General features: G+C 39.2%; 1 protein-coding gene across 4 annotated transcripts in view; it reads left to right on the forward strand.

The window, feature by feature from the left end:
• Positions 1–14244, forward strand: part of PHKB (phosphorylase kinase regulatory subunit beta) — a 247598-nt gene that overhangs the window by 106990 nt on the left and 126364 nt on the right. For all 4 annotated transcript variants that reach the window (XM_053582096.1, XM_053582095.1, XM_053582098.1 and 1 more), the window contains one exon: positions 4116–4231. In XM_053582096.1, coding sequence (XP_053438071.1) covers positions 4116–4231 — 116 coding nt within the window. The remainder of the gene's footprint in view (positions 1–4115; positions 4232–14244) is intronic.

Genomic DNA, 14244 nt, shown 5'->3' on the forward strand with positions numbered 1-14244 from the left:
GATAGTGAGTGAGCTGGCTGGACTGATGAGGTACCAGTGGGGAGGAAAGAAGAAGACAAAGCTTTGAAGAACGCCTCCAGTAGGAGTAGAAGCCAGAAGAGGAATCAGGAAGATGAGAAACAAATAGAGGGTGTCATGTCAGTAGCCAAGGGAATGAATGGGAACTTTCAGAAAGAAACCAGTGGTCAGTTTTATGAAATATGAGAAGAGATGGATGAGTTGACTCCTTGCAATGTAGGCTGTGTAGTTGAGGGTGGTGATGGTGGAAGTCCAGCTGCAAATGCTGCCTGAGCATCTGTCTTATGTCAGGCACATTCTCTGGGGACACAGCACTGAACAGAGTAAGTCCTGGCCCTCATGGGGACCATTGACAAATATCTAAGTGGTACTTAAGTTTTCTCCACAGGACTTGTTAAATTACAAAAGCTTTTCCAGTCACTGCTCTACCACCTATTCAGCCAGACTAGAACCCTCTCCTGGTCCTGCCTGGCCCCAGGGAAGAGAGTAAATAGGGGTGTAGTCTCCACACTTGAGGAGCTCCTCATGAAAGAAAGGGACTTGGATGTTTTCAAAGCTTAAAACTTGAAGTCCTGACAAACTATAAAGTATTCTCTGTATTTGACATAAAATCTAAGTAGCTTTTGAGATCGTCGAAGGGCTGGCATCAGGAAAATGACCAGGCTTTTTATACTGGCAATAGGCAAGGTAGCAGGGCGTGGGGACAGCTGCACAGACCCCACCAAGACTCAGAGTCAGTAAGAAGTTCACTGTGAGTATGGACTGCTCTGCTCTTGAGTGGAGAGGTTGTGGGATAGGGGTCTATATGTTTTGTAGAAATGGAGTTAACGGGTCTCTTTCCATTTCTGTGAGGCCCTAACACCCAAGTACACTTTCACTTGAATTGAGAGCTGTCCTTGGCCCTGAGGCCAAAGGTCTCTCAGAGAGGAGAGTGGAAAAGAAGGGGATTCAGATGCCCTAGCCACTCGTCCTTGATGAGATCACCCTGATCCCTTATTGATCAATGTTTGTTGACTTTGAGCTTAGAGATTTTCTGAAGGCCTTAGAAAATAAGGAAGAACAATTTTGAGATGCTGTGGTTTCCTCTGCTCTGATTCTTTACCAATTCCTTCCCCTGTTTTCTCTCTTCCTGTGATTTCTCAGTTTCTGGACTACTGGTGGAAGCTTCCCTGAGCTTTCTTCCTGTGTTACTGTTGTTTAATTCTTTAAAGTCTGTACATTAGAGTAGAACTGCTGTAAGGTGACCACCCAGGTGGCAGTGTGAGGGACAAGGCTACTGTGCTAATGCAGAGTATACCTTTACTCCCCTGTGTGCTTTTATTAGAAGAGTACCATGTAAAATCATATATAAAACACAGTGAAAGCATGCATACAGTGTCATCAAAAATGAACACATTTACTGTTTTCTCATGGTTTAATCATTCTTTCTGGAAAAAAAAAAAAAAGAGTCAATCTTAGCCTGTTTCTTATTACAAATGTAAGTGGAGAAAGCACTCTCACGCTGGCTACACCACCCAGCACACCTGGGCGTTTTTCCACAGCAAACGACTGCAGCTGCATTATCAGATGCCCTGACATCCTCTTCTTTTGAAGTCTGCAGTTTCTGTGTTATCCTCACTTTTTCTGCTTCCTCAGCTGCTCCTTGCCCTTTATGCTGGTCTGTACCTGGGTCAATAGTGCTTAGAAAACTGCTTCTGGGTCAGGTTCGTTACATGTTGCCACACCAAACTCCACTGCAACAAAACCTTCAAAATGTACTCCTGTGAAATCTGCCACCGGAGATGGACTGTTCGATGGGGCCAAAGCATCAGAGGGTTGTGACAAACCTAGCTTTCTTAAAACTCTTCTGTATTGCTTCTGGCTGAGCTTTCTTTCAAGAAGAACCAACCCAAAGTACAGCACCCAGATGTCGTGGATGAAGTTGCTGCCACAGTTGGACCACGGTGTGTGTTTTAGTAATGGCCCACTGTAGGAGCTGGGCTTGGTTAGTGCATTTTAAATGTTTTGATGATGTTGGTCAAGAGGTTGGATTTTTGAAGTTGTGTTTGGAGGCAGAAATTTCAATGAGATGATTCACTTGTGGATGGCCAGGAGAGCTGTCTGCTGTCAGCAGAGGAGGATGTTTCTTCTTCATTTCTCAGTTGGCACCCCCCACTCCTCCCGTAGGGCACCAGTCAGCCAGGAGTATTTGTTTGATCTCCAAGTGACAGGGAGGTCTTCAGGCTCCAGGTTCTTGAATGTGTGGGGCTTTGCCTATTTACCAGTCAATCACCACCCACTGTAGTTTCTCTCTGGTTGAGCTAGCACAAAGAACTGTGAAACATTCTTTGGAAAGTTTTCTGGTCTTATATTTTCACCTTTCATGATGGGGTTTCTAACAGTCCACACTCTTGGACCTTGAAAAAAAGTCCACATTCTTCAGCATTATAGATGTCAGCATCTTTGAAACGTGGTGAAGTCTAAGATTTTTTCTACAACTTCATGTCACAGTTTACATTTCTTGAGCCAACCACTTGACTCTTGGAATTCTACCACTCCTAATTTCTGTGCAAAGGTTTTAGCAACTTCTTGGATCACTGGCCTAAGATTCCAATGTTAACCGTCCTCTTTTGTTTGAACCAGCTCAATGTGGCTTTGTTGACTTCATCAGGGGATGTTTTCCTCCTTTTCTGCTGTAGTCTCTGCTTTCCTTACCATATCTCTCCAAGTACTCATGTTTACATTTTTGGATATTGATAACTATGGTCTTGGTAATACCAAAATGTTCTACCTCTTTCTTTGGCTGCTGCTTTCTAGAAAATATAGGTCAACCTTTTCCTTCAGTGTCAAGTTTTTGAGTTCTTTCTTTTTTTGCGAACATGTCTCAATTAACTATATAAAATTTTTCAGTAATTGTAGGATGTACCTACAATACAATTCAGACCAGTCCTTCATGTTGAAAAAAATTTAGGCAGTAGGACATAAGCCTAATCCAAAATGTAGTAACAATACAATATGAAAAAAGAACCTATACTAAAGAAAAAATAATACTTAGAACTAAGGTGCAAAGCTCACACTTCCTATCCCTTTGGTGTAGAGTGGATTCAACTGGTGAAGTAATAGAGGGTGAATAAACATTGTGTGCCACAGTCCAAGGGGTCAAGATGCAACTTACGTTCTTGGTCAATCTATACAGTTCAATCTTACTTTGAGTATATATGTGTGGCATGTCTGGTCTATGAAAATTAGGTCAACTGAAGAATGAGGTCAGTGTAGGGAGGTGGTCAACTCTGGAGGTTCTTCTGTATATTAATTAAAGGGGAGAGGTGGGAAGTGTGCATTGCCTTTTCCAAAGGATTGTGTCATGAAGGGTAGGCAGGTGCATATATTCAGTTTGTCATATTGATCCTAACATGATGACTACATTTATTTTTTTTCAAGTCAAAAGTTTAATTATCACACAGGGAAATAGGCATTTAAGTTACCATATTGGTACTGTTATTTGTTACTTCAAATGACTTTGCATGTCAGCCACACGAGACTGAACCAAAAGGGATGACTACATCTAAAACCCTGTAATCAGGACTCACAGCCCACTTAAGAAACTGCTTTCATTAAAATAAAAAGAGACCCTTTTATTATATAAGAACTGGCTGTAGTATTTTTTGAGAGTATAAATTTCATCAAATATCTGAAATCTTTATTTGGAAGCTGTGACCCTTGGACTATTTGTCGGGGCCCTTCTAACTGTCAGCTTTGAGTTTATAACAAAAGGTAAATGTGCTTTAAAAGCAGAAGATTGGATTCCAGGAGAAAGAATGGACTCAAGACTCGGGGTGATCCAACATGGGTGGGGCCCCATAGACAGAGCATTGAGAGGATTTAAATTTTGTCTTGGTATTACACAATATTAGTGTTCACCTAAAGTGAGCTTTATATTGGAAAAGCCAAGCAAAAAAGACTATTCATAATAATGTAATAATCACATGAATTTCACCATCTTAAAAAATGTGCTTGGAGGCAACAGTGTATTTGGATTTCATATGGTATCATTTATTCTCTTCAGTAGCCAAAGATGTTTTCTCACATGTCCTTATGTTGTATTTCTTTTCTTTTAGGTCGCTTTTATTCAAAATCTTGTATTTTGCGTGGAAAGGGTTTACCGTGTTCCTGACTTTGGTGTCTGGGAAAGAGGAAGCAAATATAATAATGGCAGCACAGAGCTACATTCAAGGTAATTTGCTGATTTCTGAGTTTTTTAATTTAAATATATGGAATTTGAATATAAATAAAAAGCAAAGCATTAAACTGGAATAGTGCTATGTTAATTTTCAATGCTATTTTTTTGTTATCAGTGAAATGCACTTAAAATTAAAGTAAAAGAGGCAACTCTCAGTGCCTACGGGGTTCAGGAAAGGAGCTACCATCTGCCCAAAACTCCCAGGGTGTCAGTACCTGCCTATCTGCCTTCATCATTAATCCACAGCTTGATCTTTCTGCCCAGCCATGTTATTTTTTTTCCTTTTGCAGTGATGATGTTTGAAATGTGAAGTACATTAAAATTTCCAAACCCCAGTTGTACATGCATTGCTTGTAAAATTCCCTTCCCTAATGTAGGTGTGATTTTTATCCCAACTGGAAATTCTCACACTCTTCATATAAAACTTAAGGATTGGGGTCGTCTGTGAGAGCTGAGTCTTACGCTGTGGTTTAGTGCATATGAACAAGCAGTAGATGATGACTGATGTGAGTAGTTTACGAATTTCTTTAATTCCTTAGAGTTAAGGATTGTACCTTTCATATGTTCTAATTTTTGTGTCTAGAGGGTCATCATTTAATGAAAAAGGATAGCTCAAATAAGTCTTATCCATATTGCACTAAAACATGCAAGAGTTTAAGTCAAAAGTTACCACCTTCCATCAGTTTGGATCATTGAGACTTAAATGAGAGAAATAGTCTTGGAAACACCAATTAAGAGGCATCTGCGGCCTATACTTGTTTTTTTGGATAGAAGGGTTAATTACACACAAATAATTAAGCTGATAGAATACTGAATAAACTAAAAACTGGCTGTGTAACCCTGAGCAAGTTATGTAACCTCTCTTTGCCTCAGTGTCCTTATCTATAAAAGGAAGATAATAATAGTTTTGATTTTATAGCATCATTGAAATGATTTGGTTAATATATATAAAGCATTTGAATGCCTGGCATAAGAACTAGAACACTGGTGTAGTCACACATTTAAGAACTTTTTAATAACAAAGACTAAAATACAAAAGACTTTCAGATTAATCCCATTTAACTAATGTGCAAACCTTTTTTCCTAGGTCCTATGATTCATGTGAGGCATTTTCACTATATCCAGCAGAATGGTGGCAGTCAGTGAAGCTGTCAGGTGAAGAAGTAGTTTGCGGGAAAGCTCAGTTTAGACATTTAATGAATTCTGTCAGTGCCAGGCACAGTGGCTCATGCCTATAATCCCAGTACTCTGAGAGGCCAATGCAGATGGATTACTTGAGCTCAGGAGTTAGAGACCAGCCTGAACAAGAGCCAGACCCTGTCTCTACTAAAAATAGAAAAACTAGCCAAGTGTGGTGGCCAGTGCCTGTAGTCCCAGGTGCTTAGGAAGCTAAGGCAAGAGGATTGCTTGAGCCCAAGAGACTGAGGTTGACGTGAGCTGTGATGCCACCACACACTACCCAGGGTGACAGAGTAAGACTTGTCTCACAGAAAACAAAATGAAACAAAATCTGTCAAAACTAAAAGCAGAAGGATAGTATTATATTTCAGCCGTCATCCAAATTAAGTTCTCAACATTCCAAAGTATCAAATTATGAAAAAGAAAATGAGTCTGGTTAGAGAAGATTTTTTTTTTTAATTTTAGAATATTACAGGGAATTCAAATATTTTGGTTATGTGAATTGCTTTTGTACAGTTTGAATCAAAGTTACAAATGTGCCTATCACCAGATAGTGTGCACCGTACCCATTAGGTGTGCGTTTGACCCTCCCCTCCGACTCCCTTCCACCTGCTTGTTTTCCATTGAGTTTTACTGGCAAATGTGGATGTGGATGTTGATGGACTAGTTCCAGCTTAATAGTGAATACATCTGGTGTTTGTTTTTCCATTCTTGCAAAATTTCACTAAGAAGAATGGTCTCCAGTTCTATCCAGGTTGTTATAAAAGGTATTAGCTCCCCCTTTTTATGGCTGAGAAGTCCTCCAGGGTGCATTTTATCCACTCAGTGTATTGATGTGCAGTTGTGAATTGTTCTGTAGGAAACATTCGAGTGTCTTTTTGATAAAAATCACTTTCCTTTGGGTAAATACCCAGTACTGGAGTTGCAGGAACAAACGGCAGGCCTGCTTTCAGTTCTCTGAGGCATCTCCATGCTGCTTTCCATGGAGGCTGTGCTAGTTTGCAGTCACCCAACAGCGACTAAGCGTTTCTTTCTCTCTGCATCTGCACCAACATCTGTTGTTTTGGGATTTTTTTGATAAGAGTCATTCTCACTGGAGTTCTCTGATAACCTCCTTGAGGGTTTGAGTTGCATTTCCCTGATTATTAGAGACTCTGAGCATTTTTTGATATCTTTATTGGCCATTAGTGTATCTTCTTTTGAAAAGCTTCTGTTCATGCCTTTTGCTCACTTTCTTATGGGGTTATTTGATTTTTTTCTTGCTGATTTGCTTGAACTCTTTATAGATTCTGGTTGTCAGCCCTTTATCAGATATAGAGCATGCAAATATTTCCTCCCATTCTGTAGGTCAGGCGTCCTCAAACTGCGGCCTGTGGGCCACATGAAGCGGTGTGAATTGTATTTGTTCCCATTTTGTTTTTTACTTCAAAATAAGATATGTGCAGTGTGCATAGGAATTTGTTCATAGTTGTTTTTTTTTTTAAACTATAGTCCAGCCCTCCAGTGGTCTAAGGGACAATGAATTGGCCCCCTGTTTAAAAAGTTTGAGGATGCCTGCTGTAGGTTGTCTTAAAATTGATCTTTTCAGTATTATGATTATAAGGTCCGTTACTTCTTTCTTTTTTTCCCTCTAATTTTCTCCTCCTCCTCCTCCTCCTTATTTGTTTCGTATTTTGTTTGTTTGTTTATTTTGAGGCAGAGTCAGCATCATTGAAACTCCCTATAACCCTGAACTCCCAGGCTCAAGTGATCCTCCTGCTTCAGCCTCCTGTGTAGCTGGTACTACAGGCGCACTCCACCACACCCAGCTAATTTCTCTGTTTTTTTATAGAAATGGGGTCATGCTATTGCTTAGTCTGGTCTTAAACTCCTTACCTCAAGCTATCTTCCTGCCTTGGCCTCCCAAACTGCTAGGATTACAGGTGTGAACCATGGTACCTGGTCCCCTTCCTTTCTTTTTAATAACCATTTAATTCTTGTCAACCTGATCTCATTGCCACGATTTTCAGTATAAAATATTTAGACTAGAAGTTTTTCTGTTTGTAGAAACTGTAGTAAACTCCATAGGTACCTTGGGTGAAAGTTACCATTGACCCTAGAAAGTGAGGGTATTGAAAGGTCCCTAGAGGCAAAATAGAGGCTCCAGCTTGTTCTCCTGTAACTGCAGGGCCAGTTTTTAAATTGACTCATTAAGGTTTTATTTCAAGGCTTGGAAAATCATTACGAGATGTTCTTTGCCACCTTTTGCATGCAAAATTAATCTTAATTGTAGCAGGCTGATTTGATTCATATGGATGGGAAATGAAGTTTGCCATTTAGGTTTGGATGATGAGTTTTATACATTTAACATTGATCTTCTAATTGTCCATGGTGTAACACTTTACAATTCCCAAAAAGATCTTTACACTTTTTTTTTCTTTTTTCAAATATTTCTGAGCTCATGCCTCAACAATCTTGTTTTGGATATGTCACTCTGGTGCCAAAAGGGATATATTTTGAAACTGCAGGAGATCTGAGCCCCCTGGCACTCATGGTGCAGTGAGGGCAGTAGGGGCAGGAGGCCAGTGTCTTTCTGGACCTGGGCCTGGTTGCTGGAGCATAGAGCTGCAAACAGCCAGGGATCAAGTCACAACTCTAAGCCTCTCGGTGCTCTAGGACACAGCAGGACAAGCTGGGCCTGGTCAGACCTCTTCTTTACTGTAGTATCCTTGTTATGACCTCAAGCTGTTCTTGTAATTTCAGAGGTTATAATTTTCAGATTGAATTAATCAATAGTACTACTTGCTGTCAGTAGTTATAAATACTTGCTCTTTGCCTCTGACCTGCTCTGCCGCGCTTCCCCTGTCTAGGAGGTGTGGAGAGGACAGGGTGCTTCCCAGGCCCTTGGCCAGAGGTATGGGCCCTTTTTCCCTTTCCAAACTGGGTGCATCTCATCTAAATGTATCAAAGATATCGACCCTGGAGTCCCTAAAACACCGCACATGGTCATCTGCGACAGAGACTCCCTCATCAGCAGCTGTGCTCAGTGTTCCTTTAACAATTACAGTCTTGGCCTGAGCAGTTATAAAATGTGTCTAGGCAAGGAACATTACTGCCTTTTATACAGGGGGAAGCTAACATTTAGGTTTTGTCATTTTCTCCTTGCCCTTCCCCAACACCCCTTAAATCAGGCAGCTGGTTCACAGTAGGACCAGAATTGGATTCCAGGTAATTGGCCACTAAATCCAAAGTCGTTTTTGTTATATCATGTATTTTAAAGTCTTAAAATGTTTTTCTAAAGTGCAAAAGAACAGCAGGGTGTAACCTCTGTCAAATTGTTGAAGTTTCAGGGTGGTCTTCATCGTGGTCACTGTTGTCTGCTCAGCCTGACACTGTGGTCAGACCCTTCTTGATATGCCCTTCTCCATCTCCAGGTTTCCTGGTATCCCCTTAGTCCAAATTCTTGAGTTATTTAGTATTCTTAGATAACACCCAAACTTCTTTCTAAGCAGTACTCTTCTTACATTTATCAAAACTGCATTCTAGCAGTCACCTCACCCTTCCCAGGGTTTCAGGAAAAGGGTCTATTGCAGCAGTTCTCAACCTGTGGGTCGCGACCCCTTTGGACTGTATTAAAGGGTTGCGGCATTAGGAAGGTTGAGAACCACTGATCTATTGCATTAAGCTCATCATGATTGTCTTAAAATGTTCCCTCAACAACAACTATCTCTGGCTCTCCGGGCTTTTCTGGGGACCTGAGCTTATGAAGCAGCTCTCGCCCCTCTCAGTCCAGCTAGGGTATCTGGAGCTGACTCAGACAGTGTTCTTCTTTTCGCCTGTTCAGTTTCTGATCCCCTTATAATTTAAATCTTATACCATCATGTTTAATTACATTTTTCTCCATTTATTATTTTGCTACCTATTTATTGTAAGTTTCTGAACTTCAGAGTTACATAGCGAAGTAGTTTTCTCAGCCTCTCCCAAGTTTAATTCAAGTATTTTAATCTCTAAATTCCCCCCTCATTGATATAAAGATATTCCTACTCCTTGGAACTACCTTTATTCCCAACCTTTCCGTTTTGGGAAAGAGATGGGTTTGTCACTTTGAATTTTTTGCCTATTGGGAAACAAAAAGGGAAGACTGTACTTAATTTAGCAATGTGAACATGTGCCCAGACAGAGATTAACGCCCACGTAGAACTTAATATTTAACAACACAATTTATTTTCTTACTTTGCTAAATCTTGTTTGCAACACGAAGAAGGTTATAGAAGCAGAAAGAATTAAGATCTGACTTTTCATGTTTTTAAAAATAGTTGTATATTCTATTCTCTTGGCTTTTCTAATAAAGTCATTGCTAAAATAGCAGATAAGTAACCATCACAGGCCACTCATGCAGTTTAGGATGCTTTTAGTAGCCATTTTGTTCTATAGAGTGCTTATTATTTAAAGTGACTGCTGAGTCAGTCAATGAACTATATGGTAGAATCCACTGTCCATCCATTCTTCTTCATTTTATATATTTTTATGTATTTTTCCTATTACCCAATTCACGAACACCCATTAAAACCATAGTACTATGAAGTCCTTGTTTTTCTACTATTATGATTGGGTAGCTCAGAGAGCAGGAGGTTGTGAACCGAGTTCTCATGCCATGCCTGCTAGTTAGTTTGGCAGATTCCATGGTGGGCTTTAAATGACCGAGTCCAATCCATCTTTTCTAGAAAAGCTTTAATTTATGCAACAAATCACTTTATTACTATGTCCCAACCAAATGTCACTTTATTTTAGCTCTTTTAAGTCAAAGTTAGAATAAAAACTGTTGTGGTTACCACCTTACAAGAATCAATAAATGTTTTATTGTTAATAGTCACATATTAATATGTTAAGTAACATTTATAATAGAACCATTTAATTTTGTACCATTGAACTATTTAAAATTTTATATTTGAATGTCTTGTACCATTGAACTATTGAAAAATTTACATTTGTATGTCTTCTACCATTGAACTATTTAAAAATTTTTAACAACAGTATGTATTTGGTAGTAAAGTGTAAGATCACCCTAGGATTCTGTTTTCATTTCTAAATAGCTTACTGTTATCAGAGATTTAAGTAACCAGTGGTAATAAATTAATGTATTTACAAATTTCAATTAAATCTTAATTATTTAACCAATTTCATTGGCAAAGAAAGTGGAAAGAATTCAATAAACATTCACTCTAGTCCAGGTATAGTGTTTGTTTCTTTTGTAATACGATACTTAGAAGACCAGTTTCATCCCATATCTGTCTTTTACCACCATTGTTAAGGACAGAACCGTAGGCTGGATATATTGTTTTTCTCCTCCAGTGCCTAATTTCTTATGTATTTGCATTTTGAGTAAGTTATTTTCTCCCTACATTTTAAAATACTGTGAGCAGTCTTAATAAAACATGTAACTCACACTGTAAGTGTAGGTTTTCTGGCATTCCTAGGCTTACTGAATATAAATGTTTATACATTGTCTTCAGGAATACATCTTTCTTTTTTTGTTTTATTTTGATAGGTTTAGGGGTATAAATGGCTTTTTGCCACATGGATGAATTGCATAGTGGTAAAGTCTAGACTTTCAGTGTACCCATTACCCAAATGGTGCACCTTATACCCAGTAGATAATTTTTCAAACTGCACCCCTCACACCCTTTCCCTTCTGAGTCTCCAGTGTCCATTATGTCACTCTGTATGGCCCAGCATGTCTATTTTCTAGTTCCTACTCGTAAGTGACAAGATGCATTATTTGGATTTTTTGTTGTTGTTGCTTGTTTGTTTTAATTCCTGGGTTATTTCACTTAGGATAATCGCCACCAGTTCCGTGCAAGCTGCTACAAAAGACATTGTTTCGTTCTTTTTCATGGCTGAGTAGTTTTCTGGTGTGTGTGTGTGTGTATGGACACACACCACCTTTTCCTTGTCCACATATCATTTGACGGGCATTTGGTTCTGAATCTTTGCAATTGTAAATTGTGCTGCAAAAAAAATACTCTTTTTTAATAAAACATCTTCTTTTATTTGGGGTAGATACCCAGTAGTAGGATTGCTAGATCGAATGCTAAATGTGTATTTATTTCTTTGAGGAATCTCCATGCTGTTTTCGATAGAGGTTGTGCTAATAATTAACATTTCCACCAACGTTGTATAAGTATTCCTTTTTCACTGTATCCACACCAACATCTATTGTTTTTTGAAATTTTAATAATGGCCATTCTCATTGTGGCTTTAATAGGCATTTTCTTGAAGATTAGTGATGCTGGCCATTTTTTCTTGAGTTTGTTGGCCATTTGTTGCTGTCCTTTTGAAAAATGTCTATTCTTATCTTTTGTCCAATATTTAATTTTTTCTTGCTGATTTGTTTGAGTTTCTTATAAATTCTAGATTTTACTCCTTTGTGAGATGAATAGCTTGAAAATGTTCTCACATTCTGTAGTTAGTCTTTTTCCTCTGTTGCCTCTTTCATCTGCTGTGCAGAAGCTTTTTAGTTTACTTAAGTCTACCTATTTTTGTTTTTGTTGTATTTGCTTTTGGGGTCTTAGTCACAAATTCTTTACCTAGGATGATAGCAAGAACTTTTTTTTCTGTAGAATTTTCATGGTTTCAGGTCTTACATTTAAGTCTTCAGTCATCTTGAATTAATTTTTGTGTGTGGTGGGAGAAGGGGATCCAGTCTCATTCACCTGCATTATTACGTGGGCTGTGCTTCCCCAGTGTATGTTTTTGTTTGCTTTATCAAAGACTAAACAGGTGGGAGGTATTTGGCCTTACTTGTGGGTTCCCCGTTCTGCTCCATTGGTCTGTGTGTCAGTTTAAACCAGACATGCTGTGTGGTTACTGCCGCCTTGTAATTCACCTTGTAACGTGAACCCAGGCAACGTGTTACATCCAGATTTGCTCTTTTTGCTCAGATTGCTTTGGCTTATTGTATTCTTTTTTGGTTAGATACTAATTTTAGGATTGTTTTTTCTAATTCTGTGAAAAATGACATTGATAGGAATTGTATTGAATCTGTAGATTACTTTGTTTAATATGAGCATTTTAATATTTTTCTAATCCACGAGTATAGAATCCTTTCTGATTTGTTTGTATTATCTGTGATTTTCTTCATCATTGTTTTATTGTTCTCCTTGGTTAACTGTATTGCAGTGTATTTTTTTTTGTAGGTATTGTAAATGAGATTGAGTTCTTTGATTCTCAACTTTGTTAGTAGCATATAGAAATACTACTAATGTGCGTACATTGATTTTATAAGCTGTGAATTCATTTATCCATTCTAGAAGTCCTTTGGAGGAGTCTCTAGCATTTTCTAGGTATAAGATCATATCATTGGAAGATTCTTGAGTTCCTCTTTCCCAACGTGAATGCCCTTTATTTCTTCCTACTGTCTGATTGCTCTGCTTGGGAATTCTGGCACTGCTGTATTTTGCAGTGTACAGTGCACACCCATGTTTTTGGCCCAGACTTTCAGGAATAAAATCTTTCATTTTAATTTTTTATTTCAAAATTTTAATTGTTTATATATTCAGGTACTTGTTCTTTTGTATTATAAGGGAATTTTAGCTTTTTTTTTTTTTTTGAGACAGAGTTTTACTCTGTCCTTAGTAGAGTGCCGTGGTGTGATAGCTCACAGCAATCTCGAACTCTTGGGCTCAAGAGATTCTCTTGCCTCAGCCCCCTGAGTAGCTAGGACTACAGGTGCCCACCACAACGCCCAGCTATTTTTAGAGACAGGGTCTCACTCTTTCTCAGGTTGGTCTCGCACTCCTGAGCTCAGGCAATCCACCTGCCTCGGCCTCCCAGAGCACTGGGATGACAGGTGTGAGCCACTGCACCTAGCCTTAGCATTTATTTTTTAACATAAAATAAGAAATTTTATATAACAAATAATTACAAAACACAAGAAAAGATATAAGGTACCAGAAATTTAAGGTACTGGTAACAGATTTGTGGTATTTATGCATCATAGAAGGCCAAGAGCTCTTTCTCATGGTCAGTATCAGCAGTATCAAATAGTCATCTTCAATTTCTGCATTAGGGGTGGTCTTCTGAAGAGTCACTTTCCTCCTCCTGGTAAACTTCCTCATCTTCAGTTCCAGCCATAGCGTTGCTGATGCCACATTTTGTAAGCAATCTCACAACCACTTCCTTCTTGACACCATTTTACAATCTTAGGATCCGATCACAAACCCGAGGGATCATTTCTTGATTCTGCCTGTAGGTGTTAAATCATTACCAGCTAACAGTTTCCACGACATCTACTCTTTCTTCATTAGGGCCTTAAAGGGCTTGTTTACTGACACCTGAGAGGTTGCAGCTGGCTGGTTAGCCCACCAGGTACCTTAGCAAGTTGGGTTTTCGAGTCAGCTGGGATTGCTTTTGCACTTGTAATACCACCTGTAAAACCACAGCTGCAAGTAGTCACCATCTGGTCAAGTTTACAATAACCCACCACCATTCTCTGGGCTTGAAGTGACAGAAACCAGGCAAAGCTGGTTTTGTAAGTAACCCCCAGGCCTTCGTGACCAGACTTTGTTAAACCAGATTTTCATGCCTTCTTCATTCATCCATCCTTTTCATGCCCACGGACAACAAACCCACTTGGAATCTTTTCTTTCATAAACATTTTTCTATTAAGGATGGTCACAGGTAGTAGCTTTGTCCCATGTGCACAACAGTCTGGAACAACAGTGAAGTGTTTTCTCACGTCCACTGGCTCTAACAGCATGGTCTGTGCTCCTCTGACATCCTCAGTTCTGTTGGATGGCACATCGGTTGTGGGGAGGAGCTTATCCACGTTGTCAGTGTGGGACAGCTCA

The sequence above is a fragment of the Nycticebus coucang genome, chromosome 2 (assembly GCF_027406575.1).
Source record: "Nycticebus coucang isolate mNycCou1 chromosome 2, mNycCou1.pri, whole genome shotgun sequence".
NCBI lineage: Eukaryota > Metazoa > Chordata > Mammalia > Primates > Lorisidae > Nycticebus > Nycticebus coucang.